A 21496-nucleotide genomic window follows, 5' to 3' on the forward strand; every position below is an offset into this window, starting at 1 on the left:
ATGTTTTGAAATTAAAACTATGTATCTTTATAATTTGTATGAATATGTCAGCTTGTATTTAGCCTTCATTTTTTCTATTTATCTTTCTTGGGGCATAATTTATATTTAATAAAAGCACAATTTATAAGTTTAAAGTTTGATTAATTTGAAAAATGTATACACATGTGTAACCACTACTTTAATTAAGATATAGAACATTTCTAAAACTCCAAAAGCTTTCTTCTTTCTTTCCTCAATTACTGCCTTTTGCCCCAAGTGAAAAACACGGTTCTTATTTCCACTATCATATACTAGTTTCATCTATTTTAAGACTTCATATAATTCAAATCATGCAATATGTTCTCTTCGTGTCTAGTTTCTTTGATTCTGCATGTTTTGGAGATGCCTATGTCTTTTTGCAAACATCACTAGTTGATTTCATTAAATTTCTAAGTAGAAATCCATTTCCATAGTGACTAACAATTTGTGGTCATCTTTCCTTATACTTGTTGGCCTTTTATATACCTTCTTCAATGAAGTATTGATAAAAATATATTTTCCATTTGTTTATTGGGGTGATTGTTTTCTTCTTATTGAATTGTAAGAATCCTTCCCATATTCTCAGTACAAGTCCTTTATTAGATACGTGTTTTGGAAATATTTTCTCAAAATCTGTTGCTCATTTTCTTTTCTTTTTTTTTTTTTTGAGACGGAGTCTTGCTCTGTCGCCCAGGCTGGAGTGCAGTGGCCGGATCTCAGCTCACTGCAAGCTTCGCCTCCCGGGTTCACGCCATTCTCCTGCCTCAGCCTCCCGAGTAGCTGGGACTACAGGCGCCCGCCACCTCGCCCAGCTAGTTTTTTGTATTTTTTAGTAGAGACGGGGTTTCACTGTGTTAACCAGGATGGTCTCGATCTCCTGACCTCGTGATCCGCCCGTCTCGGCCTCCCAAAGTGCTGGGATTACAGGCTTGAGCCACCGCGCCCGGCCCATTTTTAATTTCTTAAGAATTTTTTAAAGTAGGCTTTAAAAAAACAAAGATTTATTATTACACAATTCTGTAGATTGGCAATCTGGGTGGTTTTCCAAGTGGTCTTACACGAGATTACTCATATGATTACAGATATCTTACAGCTTGACTGAAACTAAAAGGCCCCAAACAACCCTATTTACATGCTGGAAGTTGGTACTAGCTATTATCTGACAGGCTTCTCCCACAGAGGCCTCTCCTCCTCTAGTAAGCTAGGCTGGACTTCTTCACAACATGGAGGTCTCAATGTTCTAAGAGACTGAAAGCAGACACTGTGATGCCTATTAAATCCTAGTCTCAGAAATGTTACATCATTTGAGTTACATATTTTACCCTTTTTATTGTTCTTTTTTCACTCATGATTTTTCAGATTTCTTTCTGGTATCACTTCCTCATGTCTGAAGAACTTTCTTCAGCAAGAGTAGAGGAAGAGTAGGTCTGATGGCAACAAAATATCTCAGTTTTTCTTCATCTGGAAACAGATTTTAAAAATTATAAATTGATAATTTGTAATTGTATATACATGAGGTAAAAGGGATGTTATGATTTAAAATACAATGTGGAATAATTAAACCAAGCTAATTAACACATACCCATCAACTCAAATACTTATTTATTTTGTGATGAGAACATTTGAAATGTATTAGCAATTTTGAAATGTACAATACACCATTTTTAACTAAATTCACCATGCTGTGCAGTAGATCTTAAAAAAATCTTATTACTCCTAAATGGAATTTTGTAACTTTTGACCATCATCTCTCCATTCCTCTCTACCACCCCCAGACTCTGTAACCACCATTCTACTTTGTACTTCTATCAGTTTGACTTTTTTAGATTCCACATATAAGTGAGATCATGTGGCATTTGTATTTCTGTGCCTGGCTTATTTCACTTAGCACAATGTTCTACATTTCCATCTATGTTGCTGCAAATGACAGAATATTCTTCTTTTCAAAGACTGAATGGTATTCCATCGTGTATATATACCACATTTCTTCATTCACTCATCTGCTGATCAACACTTAGGCTGATTTCATAATTTGGCTATTGTGAATAGTTCTGCAATGAATATGAGAGGGCAGACATCTTGTCAACAAACTGATTTCAAATATTTTGGGTAAATAACCAAAAAATGGATTGCTAGAGATTGCTAGATCATATGGTAAATCTGTTTTCAGTTTTTTGAGGAACTGCCATATGGTTTTCCATAATGTCTGTACTAATTTACATTCCCACCAGCAGTATACAAGGATTCCTTTTTCTGCTCTTCTTCACCAGCACTTGTTACCATTTGTCTTTTTGATCATAGCTATTCTGACAGCTGTAAGATGATATCTCATTGTGAGTTTAATTTGCATTTTCCTAATGATTAGCAATGTTAAACATTTTTTCATATATTCATTAGTCCTGTGTAGGTCTTCTTGTGATAAAGGTCTATTCAGGTCCCTTACCAAATTTTTAATTGACTTTTATATTTTCTTGCTATTGGGTTGAGTTCCTTATGTATTTTGGATATTAATCCATTATCAAATATATGACTTGCAAATATTTTTTCTCAATCTGTAGGTTGTCTGTTCATACTGATACTTGTTTCCTTTGTTGTGCAGAAGCTTTTTAGTTTGATGTAATCCCATTCATCTTTTGTTGCCAGTGCTTTGGGGTTTAATACAAAAAATTATTGCCCAGACCAATGTCATGTAGTTTTCTCCATATGTTTTCTTCAAGTAGTTTTATAGTTTCAGGTCTTACATTTAAGACTGTAATCCATTTTGAGTTAAATTTCATATATGTGCGAGATGAGGGTTCATTTCATTCTTCTGCATGTGAATATCTAGTTTTTCCAACACCATTTATTGAAGATACTATGTTTTCCTACTGTGTATTCTTGGCACATTTGTCAAAATTAATTTACTGTACATGAGTGAATTCATTTCTGGGCTTTCTAGTCTGTTCCATTTGTCAATGTGTCTATTTTTGGTCAGTACCACATTGTCCTATTTGCTATAGCTTTGTGGTAAAGTTTGAAATCAGATAGTGCAATGCCTCCAGCTTTGTTCTTTTGCTCATGATTGCATAGTGATGCTTAAGTAAAACCAAAATTATCCTGGGAATATAAAAAATAATATATCTGTTTACATTTTGGTGTGGGATGAGTAGAATCTTGTTTTCAAATTCCTTTTTGAAAGGCTATTAAGAATAAACTCTCACTTAACAGTTTTCTAATTCCTTGGTGGTATCCTCTGTCCTTTGGTAATGTGAAAGTAGAGCACACTTTTCTATTTTTGTTCCTGCCGCACCCCTCATAAGGTGAAGCATGCATAGAGCACTCCCAGGGTCAGCGTGAGCCCAGCACCAGCTCAGGCTGCCGATGCTCCAGAGTCAGATTCCACCTTCCACTTAAATGGCAGCCACAGGTAGACGTGCCCATTACAACCACCTCTGTGCGTTCATAATCTGTTTATTCTGCAAGTGGTTTCCACACGAAAAATGGCACAGTGTTTCTCAGAAGACAACTACATAAAAATCAGCATACTTCAAATTCGCAGCAAGTAATCAGACAATTGATGAAAATACTTATCCAAACACTAATTGTAAACTATGCCTTCTGAATATATTTGTCATAAACTTGGAGTAAGGAATCCTCACAGGCACAGAACAATTCAAAAAATGCAAAGCTGTTTGTTAGAATACTGGTGTTTTCGGGTAGAAACTCTCATCCATATCCTGGTAAGGGTTGAAGTTGCACAGGTGTTTTCATTTGTCAAAACCCAGAAAATCATATGCTTTAGATTTGTGAATAATGTTGTATTATATGCGATCTTTCTTTTAAAAATGAGCTGTAAGCGGTCTCCCAGACAGTAGCTCAGCATCCAGGACTCTCTTCCAGCATGGTCGAAGACACCTCTTCACACAAGATGGTAGCAACAAATCATAGGCAGGATCACACCAAATTCACAGAAGATAAATTGAAAATCCTCATCAATACCTTCAATCAAAAATCTTACCCAGGTTATGCTACCAAACAACAACTTGCTTTAGAAATCAATGCAGAAGAGTACAGAATCCAGATTTGGTTTCAGAATCAAAGAGCTAGGCATCGATTCCAGAAAAGACCAGAACCTGAGACTTTAGATTCAAGCCAGAGCCATGGTCAAGATCAACCTGGTGTGGAGTTTCAAAGTAGAGAAGCCACACGGTGTCATACCATCTATAGCGCCTCTCAATTACACACTCTCATCAAGGCATTTATGAAAAACACATACCCTGGGATTGATTCCAGAGAACAACTTGCTGAAGAAATTGGTGCTCCAGAGTCAAGAGTCCAAATTTGGTTCCAAAAATCGAAGATCTAGATTTCACCTCCAGAGAAAAGGGAACCTGTTATGTCCTTAGAACAAGACTGGGGCAAGATTTCTGAGGGACTTCAAGGTACAGAAGATATACAAAATGGCACCAACTTCACTAGCACTCTCATTTCTCTAGAGCCAAAACATGGTGAACACAGTCAAGTTCAGTGTATTTGATATTATCAACTTGGGCCCTATATCTCTCTCACAGTCTTCCTGGGAGTCTATCCTTCTGCTGAAAGTGCAAGCTAAGCTTTCTGAAAAAGGTAAAGGACTTGGCTGGGTGTGGTGGCTCACGCTTGTAATCTCAGCACTTTGGGAGGCTGAGGCAGGAAGATTGCTTGAGCCCAGGAGTTTGAAACCAATCTTGGCAGTAGAGTAAGACCCTGTCTCTATTATAAAAACAAAATAAATAAAAAGGACTGTAGGAGGCCGAGACAGGTACAGGAGGCACCACACTACCCTATTGACACAGCCTGGATCCAGAGTTCAGCAGACCTTGAGACAATGAAAATAAACTTAGTAATAATCATTTTTCAATCATCGCAGTAATTACTGATTTGGACAAAAATCAGTTGACATCAAAACCTTAAAGTGAAGCTGCTTTGCCTATGGAGCAGCCATTCTTTTATTCCTTTAGTTTCTTAATAAATTTTCTTTCACTTAAAAAAAACCCTATAGTTCAATGAAGAATGAGATATATACCTCATCTCAAAGAATCTTCTCACACACACTTACTAATGACAAAAGGAAAATCAGTAATTTTGCAGTGGAGAAATATGGCCAACTCCACCTTAACCAAGTGGCTGAAAGTCACTGCACCAGTAAAGGTACAAACCAACATGAGACGCTTCCTGATACGATACACTAAAAAGGGCGCAGTCTCTTCATGTTGCTAACAAAAAGTGGGTAAGCTGAAACTGAAACTAATAATTATGCAATGTCAAGCAAATACAAATTCAAATACAAATTCAGGTTGACAGTCTGCAAAGTAACATCCATGTACTCTTCAACAATGGATTGATCCTAGCTCAGGAAGCTGAGGCAGGAGGATTGCTTGAGGCCAGGAGTTCCGGATCAGCCTAGGCAACATGATGAGACCCCTTCTCTACAAACATCACTGACTACACTGTGCTCTGCCCAGGGATCAGACCTCGAGTGCTGTCCTTGGAGTGCCCAGCACTGGTCGAATGCTCTTCTATGCCCGGTTCATGTAAGGCTGTGGAGGAATGACAATTTTAGTGAATCCACATGCTCTGAATACATTTCATTTCACCAATGAAAGTCATTTTCTAATATTAATTATGCTACTTGAAAGTCACTTGTTTCACTAATGAAAACCCATTTTTGACATTCATTTTGCAAAACATTAAAACAATTTTTTATAAATGTATCTATTGTTATTTTAAAATTCTGGTTAAATACACGAAACATAAAATTTACCTTTTTTTTTTTTTTTTCTTGAGACAGAGTCTTACGCTGTTGTCAAGGCTAGAGTGCAGTGGTGCAATCTCGGCTCTCTGCAGCCTCCACCTCCTGGGTTCAAGCGATTCTCGTGCCTCAGTTTCCCGAGTAGCTGGTACTACGGGCACAAACCACCACACCCAGCTAATTTTTGCATTTTTAGTAGAGATGGGGTTATGCCCTGTTGGCCAGGCTGGAAAATGTACCATCTTAATCATTGTAAGTGTACAGTTTAATAGCATTGAATACTTTCACATTGTTGTCCAAATATCACCACCATCTATCTTCAGAACTCTTTTCATCTTGCAAAATGGAAACTCTGTCCCCATTAAACAATAACTCCCCATTCTCTCCCGCCTCGAACCCCTGGCAATCAGCATTCTACTTTCTGTCTATGAAGTTGATTTTCACTACTTCATTAAGTGGAATCAGACAATACTTGCCTTTTGTGATTGTCCCATTTTACTTGGCATAACGTCCTCAAGGTTCATCCCAAGTGGTGTGAGATGACGCTTTTCTAGCCCCTTCTTCCTCCAGATCTAAATAATTTCATGCAGCTTTTAGATGGATTGGAAACATAATTTTACTATGGTAAACACAAAATAGTTTTAAGAGAAAATGGACCTGATGTCTACCATCAGAAAGAACAGCTTAACCAAAAACAATACTAGGATCAAAAGTCAGGGTTTAGGCTGTACCATCTTCATTGTCTGAATTCAAGAAATTCATTCATATTGTGGCACATGTTATAATTTTCTACCTTTTTAATGCTGAATTCCTTCACGTGTATATACCACCTTTTGTTTATGCACTCATCCTTTGATGAACACTTGAGTTGCTCTATGTTTTGGCTTACTGTGAATAGAGCTGCTATGAACATGGGTGTTTGAATATCTCTTTGTGACCCTGCTTTCAATTCATTTGGATAAATATCCAGAAGCGGGATGGCTGGGTCATGTGGTAATTTAATTTTTTGAGGAACTGCCCTACTGACTTGCAAAATGTGAATTTTTGATGGCAATAATGATAACAGATGAACTTATATTTGTTGCCCCAGTGTATTAGTGTATTTTCACACTGCTATACAGAACTACTTGAGACTGGGTAATTTACATGAAGAAAAGAGGTTTAATTGACTCAGTTCTTCAGGCTTAGCAGGAAGCCTGACTAGGAGGCCTCAGGAAATTTACAATCATGTGGTAGGACTAGGGGAAGCAAGCATGTCTTACTACTGCAAAGCAGGAGAGAGAGTGAAGGGGAAAGTGCCACACACTTTCAAACAACCAGGTCTCGTGAGAACTCACTATCACAAGAACAGCAAGGGGGAAATCAGCCCCCATGATTCAATCACCTCCCACCAGGCCCCTCCCCCAGCACATGGAGATTACAAATCAAGATGAGATTTCAGTGGGGACACAGAGCCAAGCCATATCACCCAGTGTGTGGCCCTTTCTGATTAAGTACCGCTGATTGCCTCTGGGCTGGGCATTCTAGAGAGCAGGTGAGAGCTGATTATCCCTAGAATGCAAGCATAAACTCATTGCCCTTACATAACATCCCAGCCCTGTACTGAGATATTACAGCTGTGACTCACAGCCAGATGATGCCCTGAATTCCCAGACAGATCAGGAAGCTCTTCAAGGATAGAGATCAAGTATAGTATTTATTTCCCTTTGCTTTTTGATAATTACTCAGTTAAACGTGTCAGAGAGGTAAGAAAGAGATCTGACAGAAAATCCAAATTCTGGTATTGTGTCTTTTCTTTCTCATAGAGAAGACTCTTGCACAAGTTGACCATTTCCTTATCCTTGCAACAGCAAACGTCTCCTAATGAACGAACTGATTGAAGGAGGGTTTGTGTGGAATAATACAGCTGAAAGCTCCTGTTCATCTCCCGTGTATGGGTATCATCATTTACTGGTTGGTGGTTTTCTGAGAGAGATGGCGTTTCATTTTATTTTATTATTTTGACAGGATCTCACTGTGTTGCCCAGGCTAGAATTCAGTGATGCCATCGTGGCTCATGGCAGCATTGAACTCCTGGGCTTGAGCTGTCCTCCCACCTTAGCCTCCTGAATAGTTGAGACTACAGAGCATGCCACCACGCCCAGCAAATTGTTCTACTTTTTGTAGAGATGGGGTCTCACTACATTGCCCAGGCTGTTCTCGAACACCTGGCCTCAAGTGATCCTCTTGCCTTGGCCTCCCAAAGTGTTGAGATTATAGGCATGAGTCACCACACCTGGCCAGGACCTCCTGGTTTCATGATTTGCATCCAGCTGCTGCTGTCTCCCAAGTGAGAGGTGACGACATGCTAGCAGCCCTTGTTCTTGGCGCGGGCGCCTCCTCAGCCTTGGCGTCCACTCTGGCAGCGCTTGAGGGGCCCTTCAGCCCGCCACGGCACTGTGGGAGCCCTTCTCTGGGCTGGCCAAGGCCGGAGCTGGCTCCCACTGCTTGTGGGGAGGCGTGGAGGGAGAGGCGCGGGCAAGAACCAGGGCTGCGCGGAGCGCTCCGGGCCAGCGCGAGTTTCCGGCGGGCATGGGCTCGACGGGCCCAGCATTAGGAGCGGCCGGCGGGGGCCGCAGGCCCCTGGCAGTGAGGGGCTTAGCACCAGGGCCAGCATCTGCAGAGGGTGCGCCGGTTCCCCCAGCAGTGTAGGCCTGCAGGCGGTGCGCTCCAATTCTCGCGGGCCTCGGCTGCCTCCCCCCACCGCGCCCCCCGGGCGCAGGGCTGGAGACCTGCTGCCCGCCATGCCCGAGCCCCCCCACCGCGCCTTTGGCTCCTGCGTCCCCGAGCCTAGCCGACGAGCGCCGCCCCTTGAGCAGCGTTGCGCAGCCCCATGGACTGCCCAAGGGCTGAGGAGTGCGGTCTCAGGGCGCGGGCCTGGCGGGCAGCTCTGCATGCAGCCCTGGTGCGGGCTCCACTGGGTGAAGCCAGCTGGGCTCCTGAGTCTAGCAGGGACTTGGAGAACCTTTATGTCTAGCTAAGGGATTAAAATACACCAATCAGTACTATGTATCTAGCTAACCTAGTGGGGACTTGGCTAACTTTCTGTCTAGCACTCTGTGTCTAGCTAAAGGATTGTAAATACACCAATCAGCTCTCTGTAAAATGGACCAATCAGCAGGATGTGGGTGGGGTCAGGTAAGGGAATAAAAGCAGGCTGCCGGAGCCAGCAGTGGCAACCCACTCGGGTCCACTTCTACACTGTGGAGGCTTTGTTCCTTTGCTCTTTACAATAAATCTTGCTGCTGCTCACTGTGGGTCCATGCTGCCTTTATGAGCTGTAACACTCACTGCCAAGGTCTGCAACTTCACTCCTGAAGTCAGTGAGACTACAAACACACCAGAAGGAAGAAACTGCGAACACATGTGAACTCTGAAGGAACAAACTCAGGGCACACCATCTTTAAGAACTGTAACACTCAGAGGGTCCGTGGCTTCATTCTTGAAGTCAGCGAGACCAAGAACCCACCAATTCCAGACACACAAGCACCTGGGCTATTCCTCCGTGTAGTGAAAAGTGGGGCACAAGCTCTTTATTTGGTCATTTTGCTGCTGCAGAAGTCCTCACCCTGTTCTCTTTTAAGTCTCTCTTTTTTCTCAGGTCTGATCACACAATTTGATTGGGGTGAGGGAGGGGAGGAGAGGGAAAGGAAGCAGGAGATCAAGGAGGCAGATGAAGTTTCCTTTCCTCTTTGAATTTTGAGATGGCCGATCAAACTGCCACCTCCACCTGCCTCTCTTGCTCGGCTTCATCTTACTCTCCAATTAATAATGGTTCTGCTGGGCTTGGTGGCTCACGCCTATAATCCCAGCGCTTCAGGACACCGAGGCGGGAGGATCACTTGGGGCCAGGAGTTTGAGACCAGTGTGGGCAACATAGTGAGACCTCATCTCTACAAAAAATTTAAAAAAGAAAACAGCGGCTGGGCGCAGTGGCTCATGCCTGTAATCCCAGCACTTTGGGAGGCCGAGGCAGGTGGATCACAAGGTCAGGAGATTGAGACCATCCTGTCCAACATGGTGAAACCCCGTCTCTACTAAAAATACAAAAATTAGCTGGGTGTGGTGGCGTATACCTATAGTTCCAGCTACGCGGGAAGCTGAGGCAGGAGAATCGCTTGAGCCCGGGAGGCAGAGACTGCAGTGAGCCAAGACGGTGCCACTGCACTCCAGCCTAGTGGCAGAGCAGGACTCCATCTCAAAAAAAATAAAAGTAAAAAATAAAAAGAAAGAAAGGAAAAACAGCCAGACCTAGTGGCATAGCCTGTAGTCCCAGTTACTTGGGAGGCTGAAGTGCGTGGGAGGCTGAGGTGGGAGGATCGCTTATCGGGAAGTTCAAGGCTGCAGTGAGCCATTATGGCACCACTGCATTCTAGACTGGGCAATAAAATGAGACCCTGTCATTCTCTCTCTCTCTCACACACACACACACACACACACACTCAACAAACATGATTGTAATTGGTACTTAAGCTTGTATCAGATCAAATGACAGAAACCTGAACATTTGGCCCTGCAGACTCTAGGCTCACACTGAGGTCTGCTTGCAGGGACTCTGGCTAGGATTTTCTGGAAAGAAACAAATAAGCCATCTCATTTTCGTTTTTAATTAATGCAGTCTCCAGTTTTTCATTCCAAAGTGTCACAAGCAGGAAATCAAAGAAGGTCTTATATAAATAATAAGAAAAAGAGGTTCTATTAGTAATGGAAAACATTTTCAAGGAGAGCTCGACAGAACGCTGATAGGCTCCACACCCCTTCAGGTGAAACCTCTCAAAATCATAACATAATTATAGATATGTCCAAGGCTTTTAGGATAAGATATTAAAAGCCTTTTTTTTTTTTTTTTTTTTTGAAACGGAGTCTTGTTCTGTTGCCCAGGATGGAGTGCAGTGGTGCGATCTCGGTTCACTGCAAGCTCTGCCTCCTGGGTTCACGCCTTCATGACATTCTTCTGCCTCAGCCTACCAAGTAGCTGGGACTACAGGCGCCTGCCACCATGCTTGGCTAATTTTTGTGTGTGTGTGTGTTTAGTAGAGACAGGGTTTCACCATGTTAGCCAGGATGGTATTGATCTCCTGATCTCTTGATCCACCTGCCTCGGCTTCCCAAAGTGCTGGGATTACAGGTGTGAGCCACCGTGCCTGGCCTTAAAAGCCTCATTTTAATAGTGTCTTAAGTCAAAAGAAAAAAATATAGAAGAGCTTCTTATCTAGGTCATAACACGAATTCTTCTAATTCAACCAAAATGAATAAAACTTTTAGCTTTATTTCTGATTGTTTTTTGTTTTAGCTTAGTTACAATTTTGAGAAGGAATCTGTGAAGGATTATTCTAGGAATTTATTTTTGTTCTCTCATAGTTTCTCTGAAAAACTTCATCAGGGAGTAGGAAAGGGTGATTCTGGTTCATTGGACCTGTCAGATCTGAATCCTCAGCTGGAGAAGGGATGGATTCCCTGCATCTTCTCCAGCAGCTTGCCACAGTGAGTATGAACTATCCATCATGGGGATGGAGAGCTGTGCGCTCAGTCCCCTTTGGGGCTGGTTGGTTTCCTCTGGGTTTGTTGTGTTAAGCCTGCTGAAATGTGCTAGCTGAAGCATGCCACCTTTAACTCCTGTGCTCACAGCGAAATGTCTCTCTAGGACTTGCCAAGACAATGCAAGCTAATATTCACTTCAAATGGCAACAAGCCCTGAGCATTAGTTGCTATTTCCATTTTTAGTCTTCCAGAAGAGGTTTCTTCGCTTACACACCATCCTCAGCTAACAAACCCATGACGTCATTGTGTTTCTAACCTGCGACTCCTCCCTCACTTTTGCAGATTTGGGAGTAGACTTGAAGCGAAAGCCGTCATCTGGCAGGCAGTCCACAAGTATCCGCTGGGATGCCATTGTTTGCTGGGAATGTTGTGTCTTGATGTACATCATCTTGTATGCTTATCCCAGTCACCAGAGGAAGTTGGCAGGGAGGGAAACTTTTTATCATCCCAACTTCACAGAAGGAGAAGCTGCTGAGAGTAGCATGGCCAGCAAACGGCAAGCTGACCTTTGAATGAGGAGAGATGTTCCTACTTCTGGTCGAGGCCTGCTTTCATGAGACGATGTTGCCTCTTAGAAACTGGTGTTAGGAGATGTGAAAGGATGTATGGTTGTTATGAAATTAAAAGACCCAGGTTTGCATGCAGCTCTGACCACTTACTACTCATATGACCTGAACATTTGTTGTTTGTTTGAGACAGAATCTCACTCTGTTGCATAGGTTGGAGTGTGCAGTGACATGATTGTAGCTCATTGCGGCCTCAAACTCCTGGACTCAAGTGATCCTCCTGCCTTAGCCTCCAAGTAACTAGGACTACAGGTTCATGCCAAATGCCTGGCTAATTTTAAACATTTTTTTTGAGATGAAGTTTCAGTCTCATTGTCTAGGATGGAGCGCAATAGCGTGATCTTGGCTCACTGCAACCTCCGTCTCCTGGGTTCAAGCAATTCTCCTGCCTCAGCCTCCCGAGGAGCTGGGATTACAGGTGCCCACCACCACACCCAGCTAATTTTTATATTTTTAGTAGAGACGGGGTTTCACCATGTTGGACAGGCTGGTCTCGAATTCCTGACCTCAGGCGATCCACCCACTTCAGCTTCCCAAAGTGCTGGGATGCCGCCGCACCCGGCCAGATGTTTTTAAAAATTATTTTTTTCATACAAACAGAGTCTCACTACATTGCCCAGGTTGGTCTTAAGCACCTGACCTCAAGCGATCCTCCCACCTGTCTCCCAAACTGCTAGGATTCAGGTGTGAACCACCACCTGGGCCTGATCCAAGCGTTTAAACCCCTTGAGAGTTCCATTTTCTGTCATTCGAGAATATACTATTTCTACTTCATATGATCACAGAGGAGCCTGAATTTAAAAATGTTCAGTGGTAGTTTTTAAATATGCCTTTATTCCCCAGTAAAACCCACAAGGCTATTAAACATTTTGAAGTTGCCTGGATTTTGCAATGAAGTACATCAATTAGCTACGCTCTGTACAAGGAGGTGGTTTCGAAGGGTGAATGGAAGAAAGCCTGGGTCAAGAGCTCTGAGGACGCTGCTGCCCTGGCATCACTACAGCAATGACAAAAGAGCAGAACCTTCCTAAAGTAAATTAGAAAACTTCCCATGTTACCAGGTAGTTCTTCTATTTGTAAATGAGGAGTGGAATTATTAAAGAAAAACCACAACTGCATTCTTAGAATGTGAATTCACTGATTTGCCAACAGATACTTACTGATTATACAGTATATACCAGGCATTATTCCAGGGACAAGTAGTAAGCAGGACAGACAGCTACTTTCTCTTAGGAGTCTCACATTCCACTGCAGAAACAGAGATAATAAAGAAATAATGGGGTGGGTGCAGTGGCTCACAGCTGTAATCCCAGCACTTTCGGAGCTCAAGGCAGGTGGATCTCCTGAGGTCAGGAGTTTGAGACCAGCCTGGCCAATATGTTGAAACCCTGTCTCTATTAAAAATATAAAAATCAGGTGTGATGGTGTGTGCTTGTAGTCCCAGCTACTCAGGAGGCTGAGACAGGAGAATTGCTTGAACCTGGGAGGTGGAGGTTGCAGTGAGCCAAGATATCAGCAATGCACTCCAGCCTGGGAGACAGAGTAAGACTCTGTTTCAAAAAAAAAAAAAAAAAAAAAAAAAAAAGAAACAAAACAAAACAACAAAACAAAAAACAGAAAGCAATAGTACATAAGAAATCATGGGTGTTATAATGAAAACAAAACAGTGTGATATCAATTAAAATGATTGGGAAATTTCTTTAGGCTGGAAAGCAAAATAAAACTTTCGTAATGGGGTTCTCTTTGAACGTCATCCTGAATGATAAGGAGACAGCCCTGTAAGCCTTGGGGAAGAGTGTGGCATCCAGCGGACAGAAGCCCTGAAGAGGTTGTGGTCAGTATTTGTCCTTGAATATATTGCAAAAGATATCCAGAAGGCAGATGTATTTTCACACACAAGGACAGGCACTTTGACATCTCAGAAACTCAGATTTGGTGCACAGTTTCTGGTCCTGCCTAAGAAGACAAAGTGGTATGGGGTGTCTGTAAGTAACACACTTTCGTGTGGCAGGTGCCTTCATAGTCCCCAGTGAGGGACAGTGGTGTGTGCTGTGATTGGGTGAGTTGGGCTTCCTGAAGGGGGTGAATTATTCTCTGTGTTTAGAAAGTGAAGGGCAGAGAGAGGCTGTGAAAGTCACTTGGGTCAAATGTGGACCAAAACTTGGCTGTAGCAAGAGGCAAGCAATGTTTGGGGGCCAGTGAACACATGGGTTTGGCTGAAGCAGAGGGTTTCCAAGGGACTAAAGAGAAATGGCTGTAGTGGAAAGGGAAGGGGTGTTTGTGGAGGAGGTCCAGGGGTGAGCTGTGGCAGTTGGGTTTTACGGGACGAGCAGTGGAGAGCCTTGGTAGTGCTGAGAAATGGACTTTCTGAAGAGAGGAAGTCTGAAAATGTCCATCTCTCTCTGGGACGATACTCACAGCTGCTCCCTGCCTCGGGCCCCTCGGCCGCCCCCACTTCTTCCCCCACCACTGTGCCCAGTACGTACTCATTCCTCACTTGTCCAGTTTAATACGCTTCTCCTTCCAGATGTGAACAACCCCTTCCCTGAGTGCCCAGGTTTATAATGGGAAGGCTGCCATGACAACAACATAGCAGAAACAACCAATAGAATTTAAACCCATCCATGCTAGAAAAACCTATGGTTTCAAGTGTCTATAAATTAGTGGAAATCAGGGAGAAACCTCACCTCATGCTCAGGTCAGTCCTGGAAGGTAAACAAGTGTTCTCATCTGACACAATACAAAGGATCCGAAACCAGCCTGGCAGTTAGCATCTGGCAGACATTGGTCAGGACCTGGGTTATTGCTCCTCAAGAAGAAAAGTTGCTTGGCCATATTGCTCACTTAAAAGCTGTTTTTGTTTTTTGTTTTTTCCAAGACAGGGTCTCACTCTGTCACCCAGGCTGGAGTGCAATGGTGCAATCAGAGCTTAGTGTTGTCTCCAAATCCTAGGCTTGAGCAATCCCCCTCCCTCAGTCTCCTGAGTAGCTGGGACTACAAGTGCATGCCACCAGGTCCTGCTAATTTTTTAATGTTTTTTTAGAGACTGGGTCTTGCTATGTTGCCCAGGCTTGTCTTGAATTTCTGGCCTCTAGCTATTCTGCCACCTTGGCCTCTCAAAGTGTTGGGATTACAGGTGGGAGCCACTATGCCCAGCTGAGAGCCATGTTTTCTCATTTCTAGACTGCCTTGCATTTGCACACCTTCCCTCCTTCTTATTATTAATCTGTCACCTGGCGATTATTCTTGCGCTGAAATTCAGTCCCGCCAAATTTCCAAAGCCCCACCAACCTCAAGAAGAGACTAGGAGGAGTAACGGGGCCCTGTTACTCTACCTCTTTATTCATTCCCCTTTCAGTAGAGATGTATTTAAGCCTCAGACCTGAAATTTGGAAAGAAAAAAATATTAATTAACTATAATTATCACTTTCCAGTCACTTTACAAATCCTATTTCTCTTCTCTGTCATTCATTCATAAAAATAAGTGGCTTGCTTTGAAAATTCGTTTGTCTTAGTTAGCAGCTTTATTCAGGAATTTGAAGGAGGGTTCTTAAAGAAGTGAGAAATGGCACATCAAAATTTCAGTTATTTTGCCATGCTTGCTGTGCAACTGTAGGTGACTGGTGATTCTTCAGTAAAGGGGAAGACACAGCTTATGAAGGCTGCTGTGGTCTTCTTAGCAGCTATTGAGTTGGAAATGTATGTCATAAGTCTTAGCTATAATACTCATCTGTATATCTACATGATTGTAATTGAGCAGCACATATTATACTAAATGATTACCAAAAGGAACATAAAATTGATTTCTGCTGATTTTTTAAAAAAGTAAACTCAAGTGAATTATATTCTATCTGAAAAGTACTGAATCATTTCATGTGAGGATTTTTGTTTCAATTCCCTGATAAGGCAAAATTACAAAGTGGGTTACCTATATATGTCTCACATCTTCTTTGGGAGCCTTTGTATAACAGAATACCATAGACTGGGTTATTTATAAAGCAAATAAATTTAGGTCTGGAGGCTGGGTAGTCCAAGAGCATGGCACTGGCATCTGGTGAGGACCTTCTTGCTGTATCCAAACATGGCAGAAGGGCAAATGAGCCAATGAGACAGAGAAAGGCTCCAGGAGCTGGACTCACTTTATAACAACCCACTCTTGCAATAACAAACCCACTCTCATGATAATGACATTGATTCATTCATGAGGGCTCTGTCCTCATGACCCAATCACCTCTTATTAGAACCCACCTCCCAACACTGTTACATTGAGGATTGTTTCTAACACAGGTTTCTAACTTTTAGGAAACACATTCACACCTTAGCAGCTCTGCTTGTCAATGCTGAAATTTATTTCCTGTGCCAAATGCTCTAATTCTGCCTAAATCCATCTGGACAGATAAATGATTCATTAATTATTTCAATAAATAGTTGAATGCATATTCTGAGCCAAGTGATCTGATAAACCAGTTCACCCAGAAGTGAATAGCAGTAACAAGTAATCTCTTTGAGGACTATTTGATTTTTTTGGTTGTGTGTTTTGATTTTGTTTTCATTTTTTTTAATTAAAATTAAAATTTTTAATTTTTATGGGTACATAGTAGATATATATATTTATGTGGTACATAAGATATTTTGATACAGGCATACAATGTGTAATAATCACATTAGGGTAAGTGGGGTATTCTTCATCTCAAGCATTTATCATTTCTTTGTGTTACAAACATTCCAATTATACTCTTTTAGTTATTTTAAAATGTACAGTAAATTTTTGTTGATTGTAAGCACCCTGTTGTGCTATCAAATACTAGATCTTATTAATTCCATCTATATATTTTTATTCCCATTAACCATCCTTACTCCCTGCCCCCACTCCACTACCCTTCATACCTCTCTCTGGTAACCATCGTTCTACTTTCTATCTCTGTGAATTCAATTGTTTTAATTTTTAGCTGCCACGAATTAGGGAGAACATGTGGAGTTTTACTGTCTGTGTTTGGCTTATTTCACTTAACGTATTGTCCTCTAGTTCCATCCATGTTGTTGCAAATGACAGGATCTCATTTTTTTATGGCTTTTTATTTGTTTTTATAGCACTCCATTTTCATTATGTACCACATTTTCTTTATCCATTCATCTGTTGATGGACACTTAGGCTTCTTCCAAATTTTGGCTGTTGTGGAGAGTTCTGCAATAAACACGGGTGTACATATATCTCTTCAATATACTAATTTCTTTTGGATATATACCTAGCAGTGGGATTGCTGGATCTTATGGTAGTTCTATTTTTAGTTTTTAGAGGAAGCTCCAAACTGTTCTCCTTAGTGGCTGTACTAATTTACATTCCCACCAGCAGTGTATGAGGGTTCCCTCTTCTCCACGCCCTTGACAGCATTCGCTATTGCCTATCTTTTGGATAAAAGCCATTTTAACTGGGGTGAAACGATAGCTCATTGTATTTTGACTTTCATTTCTCTGATGATCAGTGATGTTGAGCAACTTTTCATATGCCTGTTTGCCATTTGTATGTCTTCTTTTGAGAAATGCCTATTCAGATGCTTGGCCCATTTTTAATGGGATTATTAGGTATTTTTCCTGTTGAGTTGTTTGAGCTCCTTGAATATTCTGGTTATTAATCTTTTGTAAAATGGATACTTTGCAAATATTCTCTCCCATTCTGTGGGTTGTCTCTCCAGTTTGTTGATTATTTCCTTTGCTGTGCAGAAGCTTTTTAATGATGTAATCTCATTTGTCCATGTTTGCTTTGGTTACCTGTGCTTTTGAGTTATTACTCAATAAATCTTTGCCTAGACCAATGTCCTGGAGAGTTTCCCCAGTGTTTTCTTGTAGTAGTTTCATAGTTTGAGATCATGGCTTTAAGTCTTTATTTTGATTTGATTTTTGTGGTGGGAGATAGGGATTTAGTTTCATTTTTCTGCATGTAGATACCAAGTTTTCCGGCACCATTTATTGAAGAGACTGTTGTTTCCCCAATATATGTTCTTGCTGATGTCCCTACATTTAAAACAAAAGATCAGTTTCTCAGAAACTATATATTTGGCTTATCTTCCACTTTCCCTCAAAAGTAAAAGTGTTTTAGCACAGGTACCGCCCCTAAAATTTCCATTAAACCAGCACCAGCCTGAGGATCACGTTCTCATCAAAGGGTGGAAAGAAGGGAAACTCAAGCTAGCCTGGAAAGGACCCTGCCTTGTGCTGCTAACCACCAAGACTGCTGTTCGCACAGTGGAAAGGGAATGGACACATCACACCCGAGTCAAGCAAGCACCATTATCATCAGAATCATGGGCCATTGTTCCTGGATCAAGCCCTTCCAAATTAAAGCTAAGAAAAGCTTAGTCTATCTGTGTTTTCCTTTTCTTTCCTAACCCAGTGCCTATATCCATTACTATTTCTACCATTAGCAACTCTAACCCCACTTTAGAGTGTTTCTATGGTTTAGGCGCAGAGGTCACTGGAAAGGATCCTATAGACTTCTTTAAGATGCACTTTGTTCTCCCTTCTCCACCTCCTACAACTGCCCCTTTACCAAACCTACAAAATGAAACTATGCCTTGCCTCATGCGCAATGATGAAACCAAGGTCTCAGTAGTACAAATAGGAGACCTAAGGCAAACCATAGCCATTAAAACAGGGTATAAAGATGTAAATGCCTGGTTAGAATGGATTAAATATTCCATTCGCACTTTAAACAACAGCGACTATTATGCTTGTGCCCATGGTAGGCCAGAGGCCCAGGTTGTTCCCTTTCCATTAGGATGGTCCTCAAATCAAGAGGGCATGGAGTGCATGGTAGCTCTTTTTCAAGATTCCACCACCTGGAATAAGAAATTGTGCCAAGTTCTTTCTCTGCTATTTCCTGAAGTCCAACACACTGCAAGTCAGCCCCCAAAGGCCATCCAGCCTCCATCTCCCAAGACCAATTTTACCTCATGTCTCCAACAACAAGGGGAAAATTTTTCACGTTCCTTGTAGACTTGACAGGATGCAGTGAAGTCAGGCACTTCCAAGAGCTGACCCCTCAGTCTGCCCTTATTCATCCCTGATTATCTGGTGGCATTATGGAGGACCTTCACTGGACTCTCTGCCAAATAATTAGAGCAGTGCTTGTGCTCTAGTTCAATTGGCTATCCCTTTTACCCTGGTATTTCATCAATCAGAAAAAGAAGAAAAAGAAAAGAAAAAACATAGCCTCAATTCTTACCTCTTTAACAACTATAATAAGTATACTCCTTCTTCTTAGGTGTTATGTTGTACCACACATCCAGGAGTTATTCAAAACAACTAATCCAAGACATGTTAAGCAAGTTTGAAGAGGAAAACTATAAACAGGAGGGAATTGTAGAAAGTAAAAAGTTTCCTCTTCGAAGTTTCCCTTCTTGTTAAAGAATCAATCATAAGTGTTAGAAATAATAGTTTCTTTTACAGACTAAATTTCTTCAAGTCTCCTTGCTTTGTGCTAATAACTCTTTGTTAAACCCTATCCTATGTAACTGCTGGACATGCTCACAAGCACGTTCCAGCGCACAGCCTATGCCCCTTCCTTATTTGGAAATGTTATTGCCTCCTTAAACATTTGGTAAGCAACTTCTTTGTTCATCCCTGCACTTACCTATTTAGGAAAGTTTTAGGCTATTAGCAAATTGCGTATCAGTTTAAGAGTGTGAGGTCCTGCTCCAGTGGATGCAGGACATAACAGGAAGGATGACCCAAATGTGTAAGGCATAAACATGTTTGCTTTTCCTTTGTTTAGGTGTGCTCTTGCCATTGTTCCATCTGCGATTGAGTATCCTTTCAGCAGAAAGCAAAGATTGCCTTGCTGAGAGATCTTTTGTCTCTGTGCTGACTTTCCCTAACAGCACCAATGATCAATTTCTAACAATTTTGGTATTTCTAACAAGACCTTTTAAAGGAGCCAGTCCCCAAGAGGAACATGAACTGGGGCTAACGAGGAACCCAGGGCCAGGGGACTTTTGGGGGTCTTTTTGTCCTTCTTGTCTTTCTTTTTTTTTTTTTTGAGACGGAGTCTCGCTCTGTCACCCGGGCTGGAGTGCAGTGGCCGGGTCTCAGCTCACTGCAAGCTCCGCCTCCTGGGTTTACGCCATTCTCCTGCCTCAGCCTCCCAAGTAGCTGGGACTACAGGCGCCCGCCACGTCACCCGGCTAGTTTTTTGTATTTTTTAGTAGAGACGGGGTTTCACCGTGTTAGCCAGGATGGTCTCGATCTCCTGACCTCGTGATCCGCCCGTCTCGGCTTCCCAAAGTGCTGGGATTACAGGCTTGAGCCACCGCGCCCGGCCCCTTCTTGTCTTTCTTTTCCTTTTTCTTTTTCTTCTTATTCTTAATGGCCCCAGAGATGACAGGTTTCCCGCTCTTGGATCACCAAGCTCTGATAGTGTTTGTCATGTGGATGGTCCCACATAGACTGCCCATTGGCAAAGTTGAAAAAATATTTGTTGCCCCGTATGTCCTGGCATAGTTTCCACTCCCCAGGCAGTGGGGCCACAATGCCCTCCCACGCCAGCCACATCAGTTCTGGTTCCTTGATGGGATCAATACCAATCTCCCAGGTAAATTCAAGAATGTCTTGCTCACTTAAAATGTAGGTCTTGTTATAATCCTCCTCCAGAACTAGCTGATCTCCTGTGCAGAGGTGTGGGAGGGGTCGTTGAGGTCACCTAGCTATGACTCACCTGGGCTCGAACCCCGGCTGTATGACCTTAGGCAAGGTGCTTCACCTCTGTCAGACTCAATAACTGCAAGTGTATAATTGAAACAATCTTGACAATCCACGTCAAAAGCCTGCCAGACCCCCAGCCTGCTCAGGAGCTGGCGAAATTTCAAACGGAGGCAAGGCACCGTTGAGGCACCATTGCAGGCTGTCCGTTTTCCACTTCTTCCCTCAGTCCCTGCCCACACTCTGGCACATTGTGCGCTCACTGGCTCAGGAGCTTCCCTCAACTACCCCACCACTCTCCCTTCCCCACCGCCCAACTCCTCCCTCCATGAGATCCTCACCTACCCACCACCCTAGAAGGCTCTGGGTGAGGCTCTGGGGGAGGCGCAGCTCCCCCTATGCCAAACAACAGGCTCTTGCTCTGTTGCCTAGGCTGGAATGCAGTGATGTCATCACAGTCACAATAACCTTGAACTCCTGGGTTTCAGGGATCCTCCTGCTCCTGCCTCCTAAGTAGCTGAAAGTGTAGGCACAAGCCACCACACCCAGCTATTTTTTTTTTTTTTTCTTTGAGAAAGAGTTTCACTTTCTCGCAAGGCTGGAGTGCAGTGGCGCGATGTTGACTGACTGCAACCTCTGCCTCCCAGGTTCAAGCGATTCTCCTGCCTCAGGCCCCCGAGTAGCTGGGATTACAGGCACCTGCCACCACATCCAGCTACTTTTTTAAAAAAAAATTATTTATTTATTTATTTATTTATTTATTTATTTATTTATTTATTTGAGACAGACTCTCACTCTGTTGCCAGGCTGGAGTGCAGTGACACGATCTTGGCTTGCTGCAACCTCCACTTCCCCAGTTCAAGCAATT

At 42.5% G+C, this 21496-nt stretch overlaps 1 protein-coding gene and 1 pseudogene across 1 annotated transcript in view; one reads left to right on the forward strand and one right to left on the reverse strand.

Annotated features, from left to right (window-relative positions):
* Positions 1-21339, reverse strand: part of LOC108541943 (uncharacterized) — a 71086-nt gene extending 49747 nt beyond the window's left edge. Inside the window, exons 1-5 of the mRNA XM_017891717.1 lie at positions 21328-21339; positions 20974-21061; positions 20645-20707; positions 15270-15316; positions 13095-13182 (exon numbers count right to left, since the gene is read on the reverse strand). Of these exons, the coding sequence (XP_017747206.1) occupies positions 13095-13182; positions 15270-15316; positions 20645-20707; positions 20974-21061; positions 21328-21339 (298 nt within the window). The remainder of the gene's footprint in view (positions 1-13094; positions 13183-15269; positions 15317-20644; positions 20708-20973; positions 21062-21327) is intronic.
* LOC108541956 (double homeobox protein A-like) lies at positions 3899-4509 on the forward strand (annotated as a pseudogene).
* Positions 21340-21496: the final 157 nt, after the last annotated feature.

Source organism: Rhinopithecus bieti, unplaced genomic scaffold, assembly GCF_001698545.2.
Source record: "Rhinopithecus bieti isolate Rb0 unplaced genomic scaffold, ASM169854v2 scaffold_20310, whole genome shotgun sequence".
Classification (NCBI taxonomy): Eukaryota; Metazoa; Chordata; class Mammalia; order Primates; family Cercopithecidae; genus Rhinopithecus; species Rhinopithecus bieti.